Below are 21,120 nucleotides of genomic sequence, written 5' to 3'. Positions count from 1 at the left end.
AACTTGGCATAATATGGATAAAGAGACTGGAAATAGGTGACACCTCACATAAATTAAAAACTGTGGACATTGCTCTGCAGACGAGGAGTCACAATAACATGGCTGAAGATATGATGGTCAAACCACATATCAGAAGATGGAGAAACGACGACGTTTCGGTCCGTCCCGGACCATTATCAAGTCGTGTGTGATATGACATTGCTCTGTTTCACAAGATATAAAAACATAGACCAGTGACAATAACATCAACAAAGAATGTCACAATAACAAGAATGCGACAAATAACTGAATCCAAACATATGAAAAGAATGATGTTATGATGTTTCAGTCCATCCTGCATCCTTAACAAGTTGTGACCATACATATCATTAAGGTTTTTGAGTGTGTTCTAAGAATCCAACTTCCCAGTTTTATGGAAGAGAACAAGCTATACAATGCAGGTCAACATGGCATTAAAGCAGAAAGATCTCGTCTTTCACAATTGCTTTATTGTACAAGGGGAATTTTTGTTTACAGATAACAGTGACTAAGTGATACATTACTACAAAGTCACTAATACACACAGTGCTTCAGACACATCAAGAAATACACAAACCCCAAAAAAATTAAAAGAAAAATACAGTACTGTATTGTATAGCTATCTAAAAGCGAAGCACGAAGAAAACTTTACTTGTGGGAGCTTTTGAGCACATTACTGCTCAAGAAAATTTGGGATGGTTATTGTCCAAACTACTAGCCAATGAATCAGCCATGCATTAACTCTCTAATCTGTGCAGCTGCTTAAAAGTACCGCATTAAGGCGTGCATGACTAAAAATAGCTAACAAATGAGAGAAAACTGTATATTGCAATTTGAGCACAGGAGGAAATGCCTGTTTGCAACAGCAGCACAGGAGAATATTGCAAATGTAGCACAGGAGAAAATTGCATATTGCAAATGTAGCACAGGAGAAAATTGCATATTGCAAATGTAGCACAGGAGAAAGTGGCATATTGCAAATGTAGCACAGGAGAAAGTGGCATATTGCAAATGTAGCACAGGAGAAAATTGCATATTGCAAATGTAGCACAGGAGAAAATTGCATATTGCAAATGTAGCACAGGAGAAAGTGGCATATTGCAAATGTAGCACAGGAGAAAGTGGCATATTGCAAATGTAGCACAGGAGAAAATTGCATATTGCAAATGTAGCACAGGAGAAAATTGCATATTGCAAATGTAGCACAGGAGAAAACTGCATATTGCAAATGTAGCACAGGAGAAAATTGCATATTGCACAGGGGAAAGTGGCATATTACAAATGCAGCACAGGATAAAATGGCATATTACAATTGGAGCAGTGAAACGGTTAAGCAAAGAGCATTTTGATTTGTTAATGCTAGGAACTAAACCTTTTATATGCAGGTATATCTACTTATTAATTACAAACATAGAAACCAGTACCATCTCAAATAAGAGTAAAATGATCCTACAGTAAAAATAAGCATCACTCAGATGTCCATCCCACTTCATTCACAAACCAACTGCAATATACCAGTAAACCCAGGCAATACATAGCAAATGAGGAGTCTACTGCACTCTACCATGCGGAGGGGTGAGGGTGCCATGCAGGGAGTACGAAGTATTTCCAGGAGAACCTTGTCTGCGTGATGACACGTGTCCCGTGATGGCCTTCTGGAGCATCCGGTTTGCTCTGAAAAAGTTAATGTGAATTATATAATCAATTTGTTTTACTTTTTGTGGATAAGACGAAGGGCCAATGAAACCCACCAAAAACTCTCAAATGTAACTTATAGATTCAACAGTTTACAATAATAGCAGTGAAGGCTCCCTCTAACCGACTGATTCAGATCGGATCTCGTCTGTTGCATCAAGTTCTCTATTACATGGGGACGATTTGTTTTCTTGCTAATACGTACTAATACTGTGCTATATTTAGCAGATAATAAAAATATTAACTTTATTGTAATAGCATAAATTTTAAAAAATACTGGATATTTATGCAAACTTTGATACCAAAAATCAAATGGAGAAAATAAAGCTTTGAATGTACAGGTACTGTAGATGAAAATCTCCTTTCTAAGCAAGTCAACTAATCCAAGGATGCAGTGACCTCAACAAAGGTCAACAAGACGACAACAGCCTCGACACAATGTGGTTCTTCTGGGTCTTTATAGGAGGAAGGAGACACTGGAGATTATTCAAACCAGCCCTGAATAGCCAACCAATCAATCAATTGTACATATAAAGTGCGAGCAGGAAGTGGGACAGACAGAAGTATAGTTTGGAGAGGAAGTGTCATAGTTGTAGAGAGTAGAGCCAGGGCTTAACCCAACAACTGGGCGAGGATTTTAGGAAAGGTGTGCTGCAGCAGAATCCTTCAAACCGCACAAAACACCAAGGAGGGCCAAGAGAGAGCCAAGCAGCTATCAGAAGTTCTTATTAATATTATACTACTGCATTACTGTTTTGGGGCTTCGGGGTGCTATTTTTTCTTGTTCTTCGGTTTCTTGTTTTGACTTCATGTCTGTATATGGGTGTCCATAGGCAATGGTGCAGGATAATGTAGGAATTGGTCTGGTGGGATCTGTTCATCAACAATATCCCGCGGTACGTTGATGATGATTGCCTGGCCATTTTTGAAGGTTAGGCATGAAGGCATTGACATGTGGTTAGGTCCAAAATACTTGGTGCATCATGACCCGGAAACATGGGCAGTTGTAGTCTCTGTGGTGTTTCTGCTCGTGGTGTGAATTGAGGATGCTTCCTCAGAGGCATTCTCAACCTCGTCGGAGAGAGGCTCAATGTCCATAGGTTCGTCTGAAGATGCGTAGTATTTTTCTTCCTGTGTCGCCAGTATTCCTGTGTTTTCTGTGGAGTGAACCACTGACAGTGTCATCAGGGTGTCCTCAGTTGTCATCATCTATTGAGCATCTTTTTGTCTTTTTGGGTGCCTGCATTTCCATGTTCTATCACTGGTAACAGGACAGGCACAATGCCATTTGCTTTCAGAAGCCCGTTCACTGTTCTGAGGAACATGTTTCAGTCGATTAAGGCAGTGTCTGGGATGCTCCCGGACGCAGGTTCGAATCCTCGTCACGGCCCTTGTGGATTTGTTTTATCTTGTTTTGCAACTCTGTCTGCACATGCAATGATGACCTAGATGTGGATGTTCTGGATGACTGTTGGCATCCCTGGTTTTGGTGGGTCCTGCTGCTGAGGCTTGTGTGGTCATCCAGATCATGTGGACATTGTTTGCAGTTGGCTTCTTGTAGGGAGGTTCAGAAACTGGTCAGGTCCTAGAACCATGGTCGCAGCAACTTGCCTTTGGGTGGTCGGTGGCGTGGTGGCCTTCTCCTTAAGCTTCTTGAGTTCCACCTTCCTTTTTGTGCAGATAGGTGGCAGCAGCATACTGTTCTCCATAGTTCATGCATTTCTTGGTGGTAGTGGTGCAGTCCTTGTAGTTATGAGTGCTAGAGCACGAGATGCACATAACCATTTGTTCTTGGCACTTGTTTGATAAGTACTCATAGTTGAAGCACTTGAAGCACTGTCTCACATTGTAGATCTTCTCCATGGCAATCTGGTTCGGTGAGGAGGTTATTCCAAAGCATTTTAATCCATTCTTTGCTGCTTCTTGGACCTGTTCAGCCGTCTGGGTCATCATCATATGTCGAGTGTTGTCGGTGGTCTTCATAAGTAGAGCTGTCATCACTTTCAGGGTAAGATGTTCGGAGTTGACTTGTCACACAATGTTGTCAGGGGGGTCCTCACTCGTAATCCAGCAGTTCAGCCTGTTGACGAAAATCATTCTCTCAGTCGTGATTTGTCTGGGAGGAATTGGTGAGAGGTTTGCCTCTAGTAGTGGGACCCGGTGTTTCACATCCAGGATCTTCTGAAGGTCTACTTTCATCGCCACAATCACAATGGCCTCGTTTCCATGTACAGGTACATGGAATTCAACAGGTCCAAATGTTCTTGCCCTGTCAATGGAAGCTGCGATTTTGAGGGCAGTCTGCTTGAAGACTCCGAGGAATCACACTTTCAGTCTCGTCTTGTAAATCATTGTGTTCTCTGGTAACGCCACAAAGGCTCGGATTGTCAGGAGAACCTAGAGTGTAGTATGGTTTGCCGGCAGCTGTGTATGACACTCAGCTTGCCAGTGGGAGAGGTGAGGGTTACGTCCGACTGAGGTGGCTGCTCGCAACAGCCATCAGAAGGTATATTCCTCTATAACCAAAACACAATTCTAACATCAGGAAAGTTGAATTATAATGTTATAATGATGAAATATAATTATAAAACAGTTATAACAAGGCCAGTAGAAAGGTAATAATGAGCTAGACCTTGTGCCCTCATAGTCACTGATAAGCAAGTACTTCCTCCAAACAATACTTTGATCCAAGAAGACCAAAAAGTGCTGCACTGCTACTACTATCTGCAGACCACTTGTTGACAGCCTCGTCACTCCACCCTAACCCACATACGAGATGACAGCACTGGCTGTGTAAACATAAGGCACCTGGTGCATCCACCTCACTCTCATCCTAACACACATATGGAAAGGCGCTAAGTGTATCGAGACAAACAGGAGGGCACGGGAGTGAGCAATTGCTTGCAGATGAAGTTGTTTGTCATCTTCACTAAAAGCCTTATTCCTGAACTAATACCCCTTGGTGACTTCCTTAGGCAAAAATCACCATGGTTAAAATTAAGAAAAACTAATAAAATATACGAGGAACTTACCTGTGCTGTGGATGATGAAATATCAAAGACTTTGCTAAATTCAAGGTATATAATTTTGCTATTTTTTCCACTATTACCTGCTTCAAAACAGCCAGAAAAGAGAGTATATATGTTAAACATGAGTAGCTGTGAAAGAGCCAGAGGGAAAGAGAAGACCCAATGCCCCGGAGCACCAAACATCCTGGGCCACAAAACTCTCCAACTTTACCAGCATGGGCAACATCACCTGGATTTGAGCAAACAAATCAATCCTCTGCTAATGATTCCAGTTGAGATGAAGTGCATCCAACACAGAGCCATCCCGATCGAGAAATAGTGCTATATATACACAGGTAGCTTGTGATTCCACCTGGATGTAAAGGAAGCGGTTCAAAACTTTCAGCCAATCCTGACCCGTAGGGTTGGGATTGGCTTCAGAGAATGAGCAAATATCTCAATTCTCTATACAGTATCTTAAAGTAAAAGCAGGTGAGACCTGAAATATCAACCTTCATTATTATAAAAGCTTCACAAGTTTTACTGCTGGCCACAGCATTGCTCAACAATTACCCATCTGAGATTTGGAATTACTGTACAGTATACAAAATTATTTAGGATTCTGAAGAGGGCATGACAAAACCCACAACATATGCAACTGAGGAGGCACCGTATACAACTTTTGTACGATCTGATCATTAATACGTAGCTCATGCTTGGCGCTCGCACTTCTTGAATCATAAATAGAAACTTAAGAAATATGCCCCTAGAATGGAACCAAAAATGAGTTATGAAGTCAGATTGAAAGAACTAAATTTAAAACAAAATAAAATTTTAAACCAGAGGAGATATGATCTTCATTCTGTATAAATAATACACTATACAGTACAGATAGCATTTTTTAGAATGAGGTAACAATAGAATGTGAGTAAACAAGTGGAAACTTGCAGACACAAACGAGTCAGGGATATACAGAAATACAGTACAATAAAGTATTCAGTGAGAATAGCATGTGATAAAAGGCATTAGAAGCATACACCACCTACCATGCATGCATGCCTACATGCACGTGCACCCCCCCCCCACATGCACATGCATGCACCCCCACATGCACACGCATGCACCCCCACATGGACATGCACGCACCCCCACATGCACACACATGCACCCCCACATGCACATGCACACACATGCACCCCCACATGCACATGCACACACATGCACCCCCACATGCACATGCACACACATGCACCCCCACATGCACATGCACACACATGCACGTACCCCCACATGCACATGCACACACATGCACGTACCCCCACATGCACATGCACGTACCCCACATGCACGCACCCTAACATGCTCACGCACATGTTCATAAAACGTTCAGAGGTATACCACTAGACTGGTCCCAGAACTAAGAGGCATGAGATATGAGGAAAGGCTGCGTGGACTACACCTCACGTCGCTGGAAGACAGGAGACCTCAGGAAGACATGATCACCATATACAAAATTCTCAGGAGGAATTGACAGGGTAGACAAAGATGGGTTATTTAACACGGGTGGTACACCCACAAGGGGACACAGGTGGAAGCTGAGTACCCAAATGAGCCACAGAGACATTAGAAAGAACTTTTTCAGGGTCAGAGTAGTTAGTAAATGGAATGCACTAGGAAGTGATGTGGTGGAGGCTGACTCCATACACAGTTTCAAATGTAGATATGAGAGGGATCGAGACGCTCGGGAATCTGTACACCAGTAGATTGACAGTTGAGAGGCGGGACCAAAGAGCCAAAGCTCAACTCCCCTGCTAGCACAACTAGGTGAGTATAACTAGGTGATTATAACTAGGTGAGTACACATACACATGCGCGCACACTTCATTTTTGATAACAGAGTGGTAGATGGTTGGGACAAGTTAAATGAGTAGGTGGTGGAGGCCAAAACCATCAGTAGAGTAATTTCAAAGCATTATATGCTTTGAAACTAATGGCAAAGAATGACAGAGTGCAGTCAAGATGGGACACCACGTGCGTAGCTCTCATCCTGTAACTACACTTACGTAATTACACTTAAGTAATTACCAACACAATTAGTGCAAATGACAATAATTTTTGTGCAAATTTGTGAAAACTTATTGTCATTTTTTTTACGTTTCTCGGCACAAGCTTCCAGGAGCGACTCTGCTCGCCTGAACATGACCCCACTTGACTGGAATGTGTTCTACTGTTCCGGAGATCCGAACAAAAACAAAACACTTCCGCTGAACCAGGGTTCCGTAACACTGGGGCCCCATTGAACTGGAAGTAGATAAATCATTTGGTATATGATTTACCTCCTGGATAAACCTATTCTCATTAGTTCCTCTCGCTTCCCTAATTTTTTGTTGTATTTCTTGTTTAAAAAGTAATGTTCCTTGGATGGGCTTTACTACTCCTATATTATTGACATACCTTACCTTGAGGCTACCTTGAGGTGCTTCCGGGACTTAGTGTCCCCGCGGCCCGGTCGTCGACCAGGCCTCCTGGTTGCCGGACTGGTCAACCAGGCTGTTAGACGCGGCTGCTCGCAGCCTGACGTATGAGTCACAGCCTGGTTGATCAGGTATCCTTTGGAGGTGCTTATCCAGTTCTCTCTTGAACACTGTGAGGGGTTTGCCAGTTATGCCCCATACTCATACAATAATATACTCCTATATTGTTACGTTGCAGCAACCTACACCCGGCATGCAACACGGATGCCGCCTGTACCCAAATATCAATGTCATAAGAATGGGTAAATTGGAGAACAAGCAAAGAGCACATCTCGCAAGACTCCGGGTCAAAGGTGTTGGTGACCCGTCCGGCAGCATAACGAAAGTAAAAGCGGTGACAGAGACAAGGGCACACAGCAACCTTTAAACTCGCACAAGGCGAAATGGTACTCGGAAGATGCATCCATAGGTCCACTGAGCCCCGACGGGCTTTTCCAGGGCCCATAGGCTGACTGCTATGGGGAGCCCAGGCAAGGTGTTGCTAACCGGTTAAACCCAAAGCTAACAACGGGGAGATCAAAACACTGAAAACCCTGCAACATGTACAATCACGGGGGGCCTAGTAGAGGGCCACCAATATATTATAAATGATCCTATAGCCACACCAAATAGACACCCAACAGGCAAACAGAACAAAAATCAAAAGAAAAACCCTGCAAAAGTACAATGTCCCCAGAGGAAACAGGAACCAGCCACTGCATCGGTAAGCTGGATGCGCAACACCTTGACGCATTATCTACCTAAAACTAACCAGCAACAATACCACTCCCTACCCAAGGCCAAACAAGAGCCATGAAACCCCAGCTGGCCCCAAGGGCGGGGTAAATGCCGAGCCGCTAAAACCCTTACAAAAATGGCGTCCCGAAAGCACCAGGGAAGAGAACCCTGACACCCAGGGGTAGTACTTACACGACACCTAGGAAAAGCTGCCCTAAGCGCATGCGGCCCCGGTACATTTAAGTACTGTACACCTGGCCACTACACCACGAACAGCAGAGGACACCACTAAGGCAAAACACTGCTAAAAAACAGAGGCCAGAGTTGACAACCATCCTCGACCACATTAGCCAACGAACTGCAGTTGCTGGGTAGCCTGCGCAGGGCTCCTGGGGAGGGGAGGGCTGCGCGGACAAGTGACACGATAGTGAGGTGTGACGTTTGCTTGTTTCCTTGGGATTTGAGGGAGTTCTTTTCAGTTTTCGGTTGAAATTTTCTTACCATGTGGGGTCTGTTTAGTTATGCCTACCTTTCTGGGAGCCTGGCAGAAAAGGAAAACCCCCAACCACAGGGGGGAAGTTTTCCAGGGGCCATTGCTCCCTGTGCCTCTCTGAGGGGGCCGGGTTCTGGCTCATGGTCCCTGGTATATACCTGCTTGATAGGGTTCTGGGAGTTCTTCTACTCCTCAAGCCTGGCCTCGAGAGCTTGGTCCACCAGGCTGTGGCTTGGAGCAGCCCGCAAACCCACATACCCACCACAGCCTGGTTGGTCTGGCACTTCTTTTAGAAAACAATTTAGTTTTCTCTTGAAAATTTCCACGGTTGTTCTGGCAATATTTGTTATGCTCGCTGGGAGGATGTTGAACAACTGTGGACCTCTAATGTTTATACAGTGTTCTCCGATTGTGCCCATGGCACCCCTGCTCTTCACAGGTTCTATTCCGCATTTTCTTCCACATCGTTCACTCCAGTATGTTGTATGTTACTGTGTAGATTTGGTACCTGGTCTTCCAGTATTTTCCATGTGTATATTATTTGATATCTCTATTGTCTCCTTTCTAGTGAGTACATTTGGAGAGCTTTGAGACGATCCCAATAATTTAGGTGCTTTGTCGCATCTATGTATGCCATATATGTTTTGTACTCCCTCTATTTCAGCAATCTCTCCTGCACTGAAGAGGGAGGGGGGGGGGGGTGGAAGTGAGTACTGAACAGCACTCAAGGCAGGACAGCACAAGTGACTTGAAGAGTACAACCATTGTGATGGGATCCCTGGATTTGAAAGTTCTCGTAATCCATCTCATCATTTTTCTGGCTGACATAGTATTTGCTTGGTTATGCTCCCCAAACATTAGGTCATCAGACATCATTATTCCCAAATCCTTAACTTGTTGCTTTCCTACTGTGGGCAGATTTGATTTTGTTTTGTACCCTGTATCATGTTTAAGGTTCCCATTTTTACTGTACCTGAGTATCTGGAATTAATCACTGAACTCCATTGACTCATGCCCTGGTCTAATGTATCGCATATTAGCCCGATAGCTCCAGGGAGCCAGAGGGGCTCCCTATAGAAAATTATGTAAAAAACTAGCATTGAATGTAATGAAACGCCATTTTCTGGGCGAGACCCAGAGGCTTCCTAGAGCTATCCGAGCTGATATGGATATCATTAGACTTTGGCATCAGTGTGAATGGAGTTCTAGGCCTACCAGGGACCACGAGCCAAAACCTGGCCCCCTCAGAGAGGCATGAGGAGCAATGTCCTATAGAAATGCACATGGGATGTGAAGCATTCTATCTGCCATCGACCAGGCTAGGCACCCAGAAAGGTAAGAGCCTCAAAACAAACCCCCATTCTGGTTAAAACGACGAAAATAGACTAATGAGTGGACAGAACTCCTCAACTGAAAACGAGCAAATGAGCATGATGTCACATGTGCTGCGCAGCTTCCCCCTCCTCAGGAGGGAAAAGGGGGAGCCCCAGACCCACCGCGCCGGCTATTCACCTGTCAGTTCTTGGCTGATATGATTGTGGCTCGGTCGTGTGGCTCCAGCTCCATATTTTTTCTTGTTGTACTGTACCTTGAGTCCAGTACTGCTCTTATGTTGGCGTACGAGCTGGGAGTGATATTCACAGGTACTCGGGCTGCATGTGCTTAGGGTTCCCTTCCCTGAGTGCCCTGTAAATACCGTCCTTGGGGCTTGGGGTTATCTTCCACAAGTCGCCTTGGGGTTTACCTCTGTTGGCGTTTGATGCTCGGTGATTGACCGCCCTGGGTATTGACCTAGTAATTGACCCGCCAATCAATTAACAAGGAGGTACTCATTTATTGCTGGATGAGCGAAGGTGAACAGTTAAGGATTGGTACCCACTCAATCCTCCCTGGCCAGAACTTAAAACCAGGCCAAATTGCTCTGTGCATGTGAAGAAGAATTTGTATGTGTGTTTTTGGCACCTTTGTTTTCTTAGCTTCAGTCTGCAGCCTTTTGTTCTCAGTGTCGTGGATTCCAAAAATTCCTACTTACCAATTTGTAGATTTCTGTTAACTAGTTAATGGTATACTTTATGCTTCCAGCCTTTCATCATAGCTCTTGCATTTTTACATCCAGGCACCATTTAATAGTATGCCTTCATAACCTTTCCTAATTTACAGGACTGGAGGTACAGTACAGGCACCATACATCTGCTGAATATTCTAGTTTGATGGCTGTCTTTGTCCTGCTTTTACTTATTCTGCACACCATTATATGGAATTTATTTGCTACTTATTGCTAAATTCACTTTTGTCTAGGAAATTTTGCCTAAGTAATTTTTGTAATATTTTTCCCAGTAACTTGTCATCATCCACAACCATGTTCATATAACACACTATCCCTTGAAGAAGATTATTTATATACAATGTACATTACTGCTAGTATCAAGTTTTGCGGTTTAATTAACTGCCTCTTATCACTGTTCTCGTATTTGCATTTATTAGGAAATTTTTTGTCCATGCTAGCAGTTTGCGTGTCACAACTTCCCCTGCATGCTCTAGCTTCAAAGAAGTGTTCATCTCCTAACATAACAATGCAGCAGCACTGGCTGCTCTCTCAAGAAGACAAATCTGCATCAAACTTACAAACATCTCAAAAAGCCCCTGGATCACACAATGTAGCTTCCCAAGCCTGGAAGAGGGAGAAGCAGAACACTGTAGCCAAAGTTTGGTTACTCCAAATAAATCCCATGGGACTAAGGTGAAGCAACACACCCAGCCTCCGTGTTCCCACCAATCAATGCCTGCATGAGACTGGTTGCACAGCAACTGGGAACTTTCCCGGTGGCTGTGCAAAGCAAAGCACAATACAGCTTTCTGATCTCAAACATTTAACTCTCGGTTCAAAGCAACAACCTTGACTATATCTTCAAAGAGAGACACTCGTGGAACATTCTCAAAAGAAGGGAATTACAACTTTTAGCAGTGATAAGTATCAGGTTCAGTCTGCAGCATGGCTGCTGCTGTATGCACAGCATGCAAAGAAGGCAGCTCTGACATACACCTCACCCCATACACCATACTTCTCATAAGGATGACAATACAATTCGGTTCCTATTTATACCCAACAACACTTACTTTTATAGTTCACTTTGTTCTTTCCCGTTGTCAGAGACAGGAATCCTGCTAGCTTATCAAGCTCCTAGGCCAACTGCTGACCTTCCCCAGGATGCAGCCCCACAACAGCTGCCTAACTCCCGGCTACCTATTTACTGCTAGGTGAACAGAGGCATCAGGTGAAAGTAAACTTGCCCAACCATTTCTGCCCTGCCTAGGGATTGAATCCGGGTCCCTCTAATGTGAGCCAAAGATATATATCACTGTGCTACAGCACCCTCAAAATACTCCATAAAAAATTATTGTACAGTACTGTATTCCAAAGACAGCTCATTCTGTGGAATAATACTAATACTGTATGTACAAATTATTTAAACCAATACTGTACCTCTGACTGACTTATACCTGTTAGATATCTTCTGTGTTCGGCTTTTGGAGGTGTTATCCATTTTTGCCATCCTAGCACGAAGGGGCCCTGGAGAATTTAACGAACTTGTAGCTCCAACTCGTTCAATACTGCTACTCCGTTGGAAATCTCGCAAAGCCTAAATGAGAATACAGTAATTTAAGATTTGGTTACAATACTCACTGAAATTAGGGAAAATTCTGGAATACTGCTATGGTTACTAGTAGTCTATTGCTGAGGACACAAAGACTGTTGGACTTATCAATATCACCTAGCCAAGGGGTAGAGTTGTCTGCAGTCACCCACCTATCCAGTTGTTGGCCAGACCAAACATGAGAACCCATCATGTATACCGCATTTGTCGATAGATGAGATGCACTTTTTTATCCACCATCAATTGTATATATATATATTGAATTTAAATGCACAAAATCATATATTTTCCCTGTAAAACTAAGTTAAAATCACTTTCAATAAATGTATGATGAAACACACTTGCTCCCCCTCCCACAAAATACACTTGTAAAATCAGCCTGTCCTCTTATATAACACATCGTATGTTGACATCCCCAATGTCAAAGTAAGGTCTACTAAAAACCAAAGTGGCTCACAAAGTGGCAAGTGGAAATGGGACATGATGTCCCATTTCCTATGTGTGGGTCTATGGTAATGTTAGGATCGTGTAATTTAGTATATCTTTTAAGTGACATTGGCAACGCTTGTGAGGAAAGTCTGGTAAAACAGGGAAATCTTGTATACCGGAAAATATAGAAATTACCTTTAACACCCTTAAAAGAAATTATGTTTTTATTATACAGTATATGAAATAAAGGTCTTCATTTACAGCAATTATATAATTTAAATTTATTAAGATCATACTACATAGTGTCTGCAAGCCTACCTTTAAACTCTGTGAAAGTGCATCAGAGCGCAGTTTTGCATAGACTGTGAGTCGGTCAGTGTTGTTGTGTTTGTCGAGCCATGTTGCAATAGCACGCAAATCTTCTCTCACGCCAGGAGGCACCAATTCTACTCCACTGATGGTATCTTCACTTACTTCTAGGTATATGTAATGATAAAAAAATATATATTAATATATTTTATTGGGGACAGGAAGTTTGTGCATATATACTTTAAGTCTGTATTCAAGTCCCCTAAGGTTAAACTACAGCACTAACTCTCCCTGGGATGCAACCCTACAACAGTTACTTAACTTCAGGGTACCTATTTACTACTAGGTGAACATAGGCATTAGATGAAAAGAAATATGCGCATCCATTTCTGTACCGTTTAGGAATCGAACCTGGGATCCTGGTTTCTGAGTCAAGAATTAAGACAACTGTACAACGAGCTCTAGAGATTTTATTTTACAACATCAATGTTATTCTAAATGTAGTGTGGTAAAAGAATAAATATTTAAATCATAATTTAATACACAAATTTAATTAATTTACAGAGTATAAAGTTTACACACACATATAGACAAGGTACCTGGGGAGCCCAGGGATGCAGGTTCAATCCCATTGTATGGCCTCAATATTTTCTCAGATACATGTCTGGGAGTCTGGTTCTATAAGAACGTGCCCTCGGGCAAACTGAAGTACCTGTACTACAGTACAAAAAACTATTACTAACTACATTGCCATGCATTATAATAGTAGTACAGCATGCAGAGCTTACTGTACCTTCCTCTTCAAGCAGTTCCAAAGTTGCCATTGGAAGTACTGGTTTCTGGTACTTTTTAAGTTCATCTCGAAACTCCTTACTAAGTTGATCCGTCCCAACTTCAAAAAGGGAAGTCTGAAACATGGAATGAGAATACGATAAATCAATTGGCTTATTACAAATATTCAATAACTATCCTTTAGAAATATTAATTCCCCATTGTTGGAGACAGGAAGCTTATACTTAGGCTCGTTAACCCCTGCACCGCACACCTGTTTCTGGCAAAAATTTCATGATGTAGCTAAGGACATTTTTTTTTGTTTTTATAAATATTCAGCTAATGTTAATGGCAAATTGTTCCCAAACTCAACCATTTTCATTTCAAATCACAATGAGTGATGAAACATTAAAAAACATTAAAATACAGTAAGGCCTAATTAAAAAAAAATGCCCTGCCCTCGAAGTGCCTTAAGGCGCCCTGCGCAGTTAAGTGGTTAAGATCCGCCCTAGGCCTACTACTGGTGGCCTTTACCAGGATGTAATCCAAAACAGTTACCTAAATCCCAGATACTAATTAACTGCTAGGTGAACAGAGGCATCAGTTGAAAGTAAACATGTTCAACTACTTCTGAAAATAATTTTATGTCTTGTATCCGCTACATTATGGGTCAGCTTATTTAAAAAGAGGGTTATATGGCAATTTCAAAACTATTTTCATATCAAGATTCCAAGGGGCGTCTTTCAATTACATTGTAAAGGATGCCTTTAGCTTTACTGTGTGCTTTTTCAATGAACTATAAGGGATAACCTAAATCCAAGAAACTCTTATACAGCATTTAAGTTTGGCTTCTAGGCAAGATGGGTCACAAATCCTATGTGCTCTTAGATAAAGACCATTGAGTACACTTTGCTTAAATGAATTAGAATGATATGAGAAAAAATAAGAGAGATAGCATCCAGATGAACACCTCTATTAATAACTCCAGTTCTCAGATTACAATAGGAGGGTTACAGAAAGGACACATGACCATAATTCCGTAGAAGATATTAAGGTAAATACACATACATCGGCAGTTGGAAATAGAGGTGACATGGTCAGGAGAGCAAGAAGGAAAAGAGGATTGGACTCCAGGGTAGGAGCTTCATTAGACGTTGAGATGCAAGTCTCATCCTAATCACACACTCAGATCTTGACAAAGCACTCAGGCGAGTGTGAAAGACTGTGTAAATTCTTTACATAAATTTCACAAATACACATGTGTGGGTTTTTATCCTATACTGTATTATTATTATTTGTTTTGTAGCAAACATAATAATTCCTTTGCTCTCCATCTATTGCATTTAGACTACATTTGATTTCTAACTTTCTTAATCCATTCTTACCTCAGGACCAAACCAAAAATAAATATTTAACGGAAGCAACAGCATGGTAATAATGTGTGTAAACCAATTTTAATTTTTATAATTTCCATCCCCTCCCTATATCCAGTAATTAGAATCCCACTTCCTCTTAGATCACCAGTTTGGTAAAGTGCAGTTTTGCCCTTATTTCTGTCAACTTTACAAACAGTGAAATATTACAGAAAAAGTATTCTGTATTCTTGCCTGAAATGCTTTGCATAATAGTGACTCCATCAGTATGTGTAACTCCTCTCCCAACAATTGTAAATTACTTTTATGTTCTTTGGACACACATTCTATGGAATAACCATTATTATTATTATTATTATTATTATTATTATAATTCTTATTCTTATTCTTATTCTTATTATTATCATCATTATTATTATATTATATTGTTACAGCAACAGAAGAAAAATACATTACCACATTCTCAATTTCAACGCTCTGAGGGTTATTCTGCTCAAAATACTTGCAGGTCTCTGCTAAACGGTTCATAGCTTCTAAATACTGTGGGACTCCAATGCTACTTGGTCGTTCTTTGATTACTGCTTCCACTTGACCCGCGACATTGTAGAAACTAATAACATAGTCTAATTCCTGCAAAGTCTTCTCTGTATCTGTTATAAAACAAAGATAATATGTTAAGACTGATTATATTTAATAAAAATAATAATTGATAATCAAACATTTGGACTTTCTATAAACATTTATGAATTTCTTTTAGACCAATATAGGGCTATGTGTTGAGCTTTGTGGATCTACAATTAATAGAATTAAACCACCAGTCATTACACAATAATGCTGTCTTACTTAATTGTCTTCGTTGTAAGTTGCCGGTCTGTTGATACAGAGGAAGGATAGTCGTCTCTAGGCGGGCCAGTCGATGTTCAAAGGAATCCAAGATGCTACCCACATTGGTTGCCACTTGACTTGATCGTGATAGGACTTCCCGAAGATTTCCCAACTGACTCATTTCCTGTATGAAGAATAAAGACCTAGTCAAATTGACAATGTCTGACAAATTAAATTTGGTGTAGCCATTAAAAAAATGATTTGTCCTAAGTATTTTAATACAAACATAACAAAGACTATAATATACAAGAAAAGAAAAACTGACATTGGTACATGCCAGTACTTCTAGAGATATGTAATCCTCATAAACCAACTAATTCCCAAATCTGGTGCTGGCAAAACCCATTTCGTCACTTTGTAGATAATTTAGGAGTCGCCTTATCTTGAAGTTATCTTGAGATGATTTCGGGACTTTAATGTCCCCGCGGCCCGGTCCTCGACCAGGCCTCCACCCCCAGGAAGCAGCCCGTGACAGCTGACTAACACCCAGGTACTTATTTTACTGCTAGGTAACAGGGGCATCAGGGTGAAAGAAACTCTGCCCATTGTTTCTCGCCGGCGCCTGGGATCGAACCCAGGACCACAGGATCACAAGTCCAGCGTGCTGTCCGCTCAGTGAACCGGCTCCCGGGTCGGCCTTACTTCCAACTTATTTCTACCATCTAACTACTCTTTTCTGGAGAAGTTTGGTTAGGTTAAATAATATTAGGTTTATTGTTATTTTGAGTTAGGACCAAGTTGGAACTTTACCAACATAAACAAATTACTGAAGCATCTATGCCTCAAAACAGCTGACTTATGATGCCACATCAGTGATGAAATGATATGAAATATGTACGCATAACAACTGGGTACATGCATTTAATATCAACATAAGGAATATGTTAGAGCAGTATGTAATTCAGTGTATATGAAAGCCTAATGAACCATTACCTAACCTATTATACAAAGAAGACAGACCAAATGGATGCTGAGCTGTTTCACTATAATTTACACAATGTATGGAATAACTCAATTTAATTACAAAAAATTCACTAAAACAGTGGTACAAGAATGTAACAACTCTTGTATATACCTCAAAAAAAAAAATATATAGTATTACTGTAAATATAGGCCTACAATGTAATATGTGCATATATATATTTTGCTCATAAATCAGTTTGTCACCACCATTTGGTCACCATTTGGTCCGGGAGACATCTCCCGTCACGCAGGGTGCAGTCGCACCTCCACAGATCTCCAGTATTTTTTTTTTTTTTTTTTTTTTTTTTTTTTTTTTTTTTTTTGAGATATATACAAGAGTTGTTACATTCTTGTACAGCCACTAGTACGCGTAGCGTTTCGGGCAAGTCCTTAATCCTATGGTCCCTGGAATACGATCCCCTGCCGCGAAGAATCGTTGTTACATCCAAGTACACATTTTACTGTTGAGTTAAACAGAGGCTACAGTTAAGGATTTGCGCCCAGTAAATCCTCCCCGGCCAGGATACGAACCCATGACAAAGCGCCCGCGGAACGCCAGGCGAGTGTCTTACCACTGCACCACAGAGACTGTCTTTTGCCTATTGCCTATCATCTTTTGATACTGGTAATGGCTCAAAAGGGCCACCACTTACGGGCTATTCATGCCCGTGCCACCTCTTGGGTGGCTTAATCTTCATCATCAATCAGTTTGTCACAGCACAGAGGAAGTGACTCATAATAGTTAAATAAATTTAACCTAACGAAAATAACAAGCAAATTTGTTTATATATACAGCATATATGTGTAACATCACTGACAAAATGAGGTTATATCCTGGGATTAGTTTTTTATATTACCGCCTAGACTTGGGGCTCTTTTAGAACAATTATCAATAATTAAGTTATTAATCAAAGTTGAGCTTCACCGCCACTGCTGCGTACTTTTTCTAACTGCCTAGAGACGTCCATTCTCTTTTCTACGGTTTGTTCAATCATCTTCAAAGCAAATAAAAAGGGCCTTTGACAAGCCGCCGGCTTCCTGTCCTCGATGAGGCCACCAGAATGCTAGTGGCCGTCAGGTTAATTCTGGTAAATCTTCTTTTTTAATAATAGGTGCAGTTTGGAAGAAGAGTTCGCCAGCCGACCGCTGGAGCCCACAACAACGCCCCGTGTTGACAGTGATCAGCTGGGCTGATGGTCGCTTATGTTCCTGTGGGCCAGACTAGACACGATTCAAAACCGGCCATAAAGTAGGCCGTTCTACGTCATCGCTGCTCTTTTAAACGCCACTTAATTTAACATATACTAGCTTAACCTATCCTAGTGTTATTTAACTTATCCTAAACAAGCCTAAACTATTCTAACTTAACGGAACGAAAGTATATTTTTGTATTTTATGCTTACTTCGTGACGTCATCGGTTTTTTTCTGGGGATCTTTTTGGATACTAATTCTACGCGCCCTCGTGACGTCACCGAATCTTTCATTGCTGAGAGAATATTACCACAAGCCATTATTGCCAGAAAATTATCAAGTCGATAACAAAAACAAGTAATTCCACATTTCAACAAATTTTGAGCAGTCCGTAAATTTCCCAAGATGTAAAATTATGTGAAGAAAAAATATACATTCTCTTGTTATAACATTCATTATCAATATTTTTTTTTTTTTTAGTGTCGGGGGGGACAGGCAGCCTGTACTCACCTAGTTGTGCTTGCGGGGGTTGATCCCAAGCTCTTTGGTCCCACCTCTCAACTGTCAATATATATATATATATATATATATATATATATATATATATATATATATATATATATATATATATATATATATATATATATATATATATATATGTCGTACCTAGTAGTCAGAACGCACTTCTCAGCCTACTATGCAAGGCCAAATTTGCCTAATAAGCCAAGTTTTCATGAATTAATTGTTTTTTGACTACCTAACCTAACCTAACTTTTTCGGTTACCTAACCCAACCTAACCTATAAAGATAGGTTAGGTTAGGTTAGGTAGGGTTGGTTAGGTTCGGTTATATATCTACGTTAATTTTAACTACAATAATAATAAAATTGACCTCATACATAATGAAATGGGTAGCTTTATCATTTCATAAGAAAAAAATTAGAGAAAATATATTTATTCAGGAAAACTTGGCTTATTAGGCAAATCGGGCCTTGCATAGTAGGCTGAGAAGTGCGTTCTGGCTACTAGGTACGACATATATATATATATATATATATATATATATATATATATATATATATATATATATATATATATATATATATATATATATATATATATATATATATATTATATATATATATATATATATGCGAACAAGCCTGAATGGTCCCCAGGCATATATGCAACTGAAAACTCACACCCCAGAAGTGACTCAAACCCATACTGCTAGGAGCACTCTGCAACTGGTGTACAGTACACCTTAACCACTCGACCATCATGACCGGACAAAATTTCGCATTTGTGTTCCTCACGTGTATGCCCCAAAGAATGAGGTGATTTGATGAAATACTATGCTCAAGATTACCATCATAGTGCCGGCGGGATGATGGGGTATTAGCCTCGGCTACCATCATCTTTTGTCCAGTCATGATGGTCGGGTGGTTAAGGTGTCCTGTACACCAGTAGAAGAGTGCTCCTGGCAATATGGATTCGAGTCACTTCTGGGGTGTGAGTTTTCAGTTTATATATATATATATATATATATATATATATATAAGTATATTTTGGTAGCAGTCTTTCCTGTAGACATATATTATTAAATATGACCGAAAAAGTAAGATTAATAATTATACCACGAATTTTCTCAATCTTTCATACATTTCTTTTCACTGCTGGTGGTAATTCAAAAATCAATTCTCCAAAATTCATTTTTATTTCTAGTCTAAAATAAAAATGAATTTTGGAGAATTGATTTTTGAATTACCACCAGCAGTGAAAAGAAATGTACGAAAGATTGAGAAAATTCGTGTTAGAATTATTAATCTTACTTTTTCGGTCATATATATATATATATATATATATATATATATATATATATATATATATATATATATATATATATATATATATATATAATATATATATATGACTCAAAGGTCAAATTACTGACCCCACTCAGGATGCAGCCTCACAACAAGCTGACTAACTCCTGGTACCTATTTACTGCTAGATGAACAGTTGCATTAGGTGAAAGGAAATGAGCCCAATTATTTCTGTCCCACCCGAAATTCTATCCCGAAATTCTCAATTGTGCATGGAGAACAAACCCGACTGTACTACCGGGACCCAAATACGAACATTTTTATTTATTTATTTACATAATTCCAACTAATTTTGAGTGGTTAATTTGTATGGTTTTGGGTAACTGTAAGAACCCACAAAGACATCTCAAAATGCTTCCCTTGAAACTCGTATTTTTCATACGATTTCATTATAAAAATTTGTTTATTAAATATAAAAATAATTTTCTTTAATGCTGTACATTTAGCATCAATATTATAGCAAACAAATATGTTATATTTCTTCCATAGTTACAAAATTCTAATTAGTTTTGGGTGTATTTGGGTAATTATATAAGGGGCTCAAAGCTGTCTGCGATTTAATTTACCTGAGGGGCCACTATCTCACTAATGGCCCTAACGAGGACAGGAAGTATGATTACACGAACACGGATAGTTATAGTTTGTAGTTTCAATGATACAGTAGTTTCGTAATTAGGCTAGAACTGTACAGCACCTTCCATGTGTGTTCTGACTGACTCATTTTATACGTATGAAATCCAACTTGTGATTGTCTTATTACGGTTATAGATAACTGTTTAGTAGTCAAGATTGTAACTTAATGATTTCATTAGGCCATCTCGTCCTTTGTCTTGCAAAGTGGTTTGAAAGGCTTTTATTCATGTTAAATTTCCTTTCACCTAATGCCTCTGTTTACCTAGCAGTAAATACAGTAGGTATCCAGAAATTAGGCAACTGTTATGGAGTTGCATCTTGGGAAGGATCAGTATATACAGTACCTGTATATACACAGGCTGCCTGTCCCCAACAAAATGAATTATTATTTTCATTAAAATCATCTTTCACATCTCAGATTACCTGCAATAGTCAACAATATAATTTCTTTCCTCCTGTAGTTTATTTCAGTTCATTTAAGCACCCCCATACCCATTCCATGGGGAGTGGTGAACCCATACCCATCCCATGGGCAGTGGTGGCCCTCAGAAAATTTATG

General features: G+C 40.4%; 1 protein-coding gene across 2 annotated transcripts in view; it reads right to left on the bottom strand.

Annotated features, from left to right (window-relative positions):
* Positions 1-18,030, bottom strand: part of Exo70 (exocyst complex component 7) — a 37,895-nt gene extending 19,865 nt beyond the window's left edge. The window contains exons 1-7 of one of the 2 annotated variants that reach the window (XM_045742844.2): positions 17,793-18,030; positions 15,847-16,012; positions 15,460-15,653; positions 13,653-13,767; positions 12,869-13,026; positions 11,967-12,106; positions 1,583-1,692 (exon numbers count right to left, since the gene is read on the bottom strand). In XM_045742844.2, coding sequence (XP_045598800.1) covers positions 1,583-1,692; positions 11,967-12,106; positions 12,869-13,026; positions 13,653-13,767; positions 15,460-15,653; positions 15,847-16,012; positions 17,793-17,846 — 937 coding nt within the window. In that variant the 5' untranslated portion in view covers positions 17,847-18,030. The remainder of the gene's footprint in view (positions 1-1,582; positions 1,693-11,966; positions 12,107-12,868; positions 13,027-13,652; positions 13,768-15,459; positions 15,654-15,846; positions 16,013-17,792) is intronic. The other variant, XM_045742845.2, reaches the window with a different exon arrangement.
* Between the last annotated feature and the right edge of the window lie 3,090 nt (positions 18,031-21,120).

This window comes from Procambarus clarkii, chromosome 11, assembly GCF_040958095.1.
Source record: "Procambarus clarkii isolate CNS0578487 chromosome 11, FALCON_Pclarkii_2.0, whole genome shotgun sequence".
Lineage (NCBI taxonomy): Eukaryota > Metazoa > Arthropoda > Malacostraca > Decapoda > Cambaridae > Procambarus > Procambarus clarkii.
Note: the sequence above shows the minus strand (reverse complement) of the source record. Positions and strands in the feature narration are given on the sequence as shown.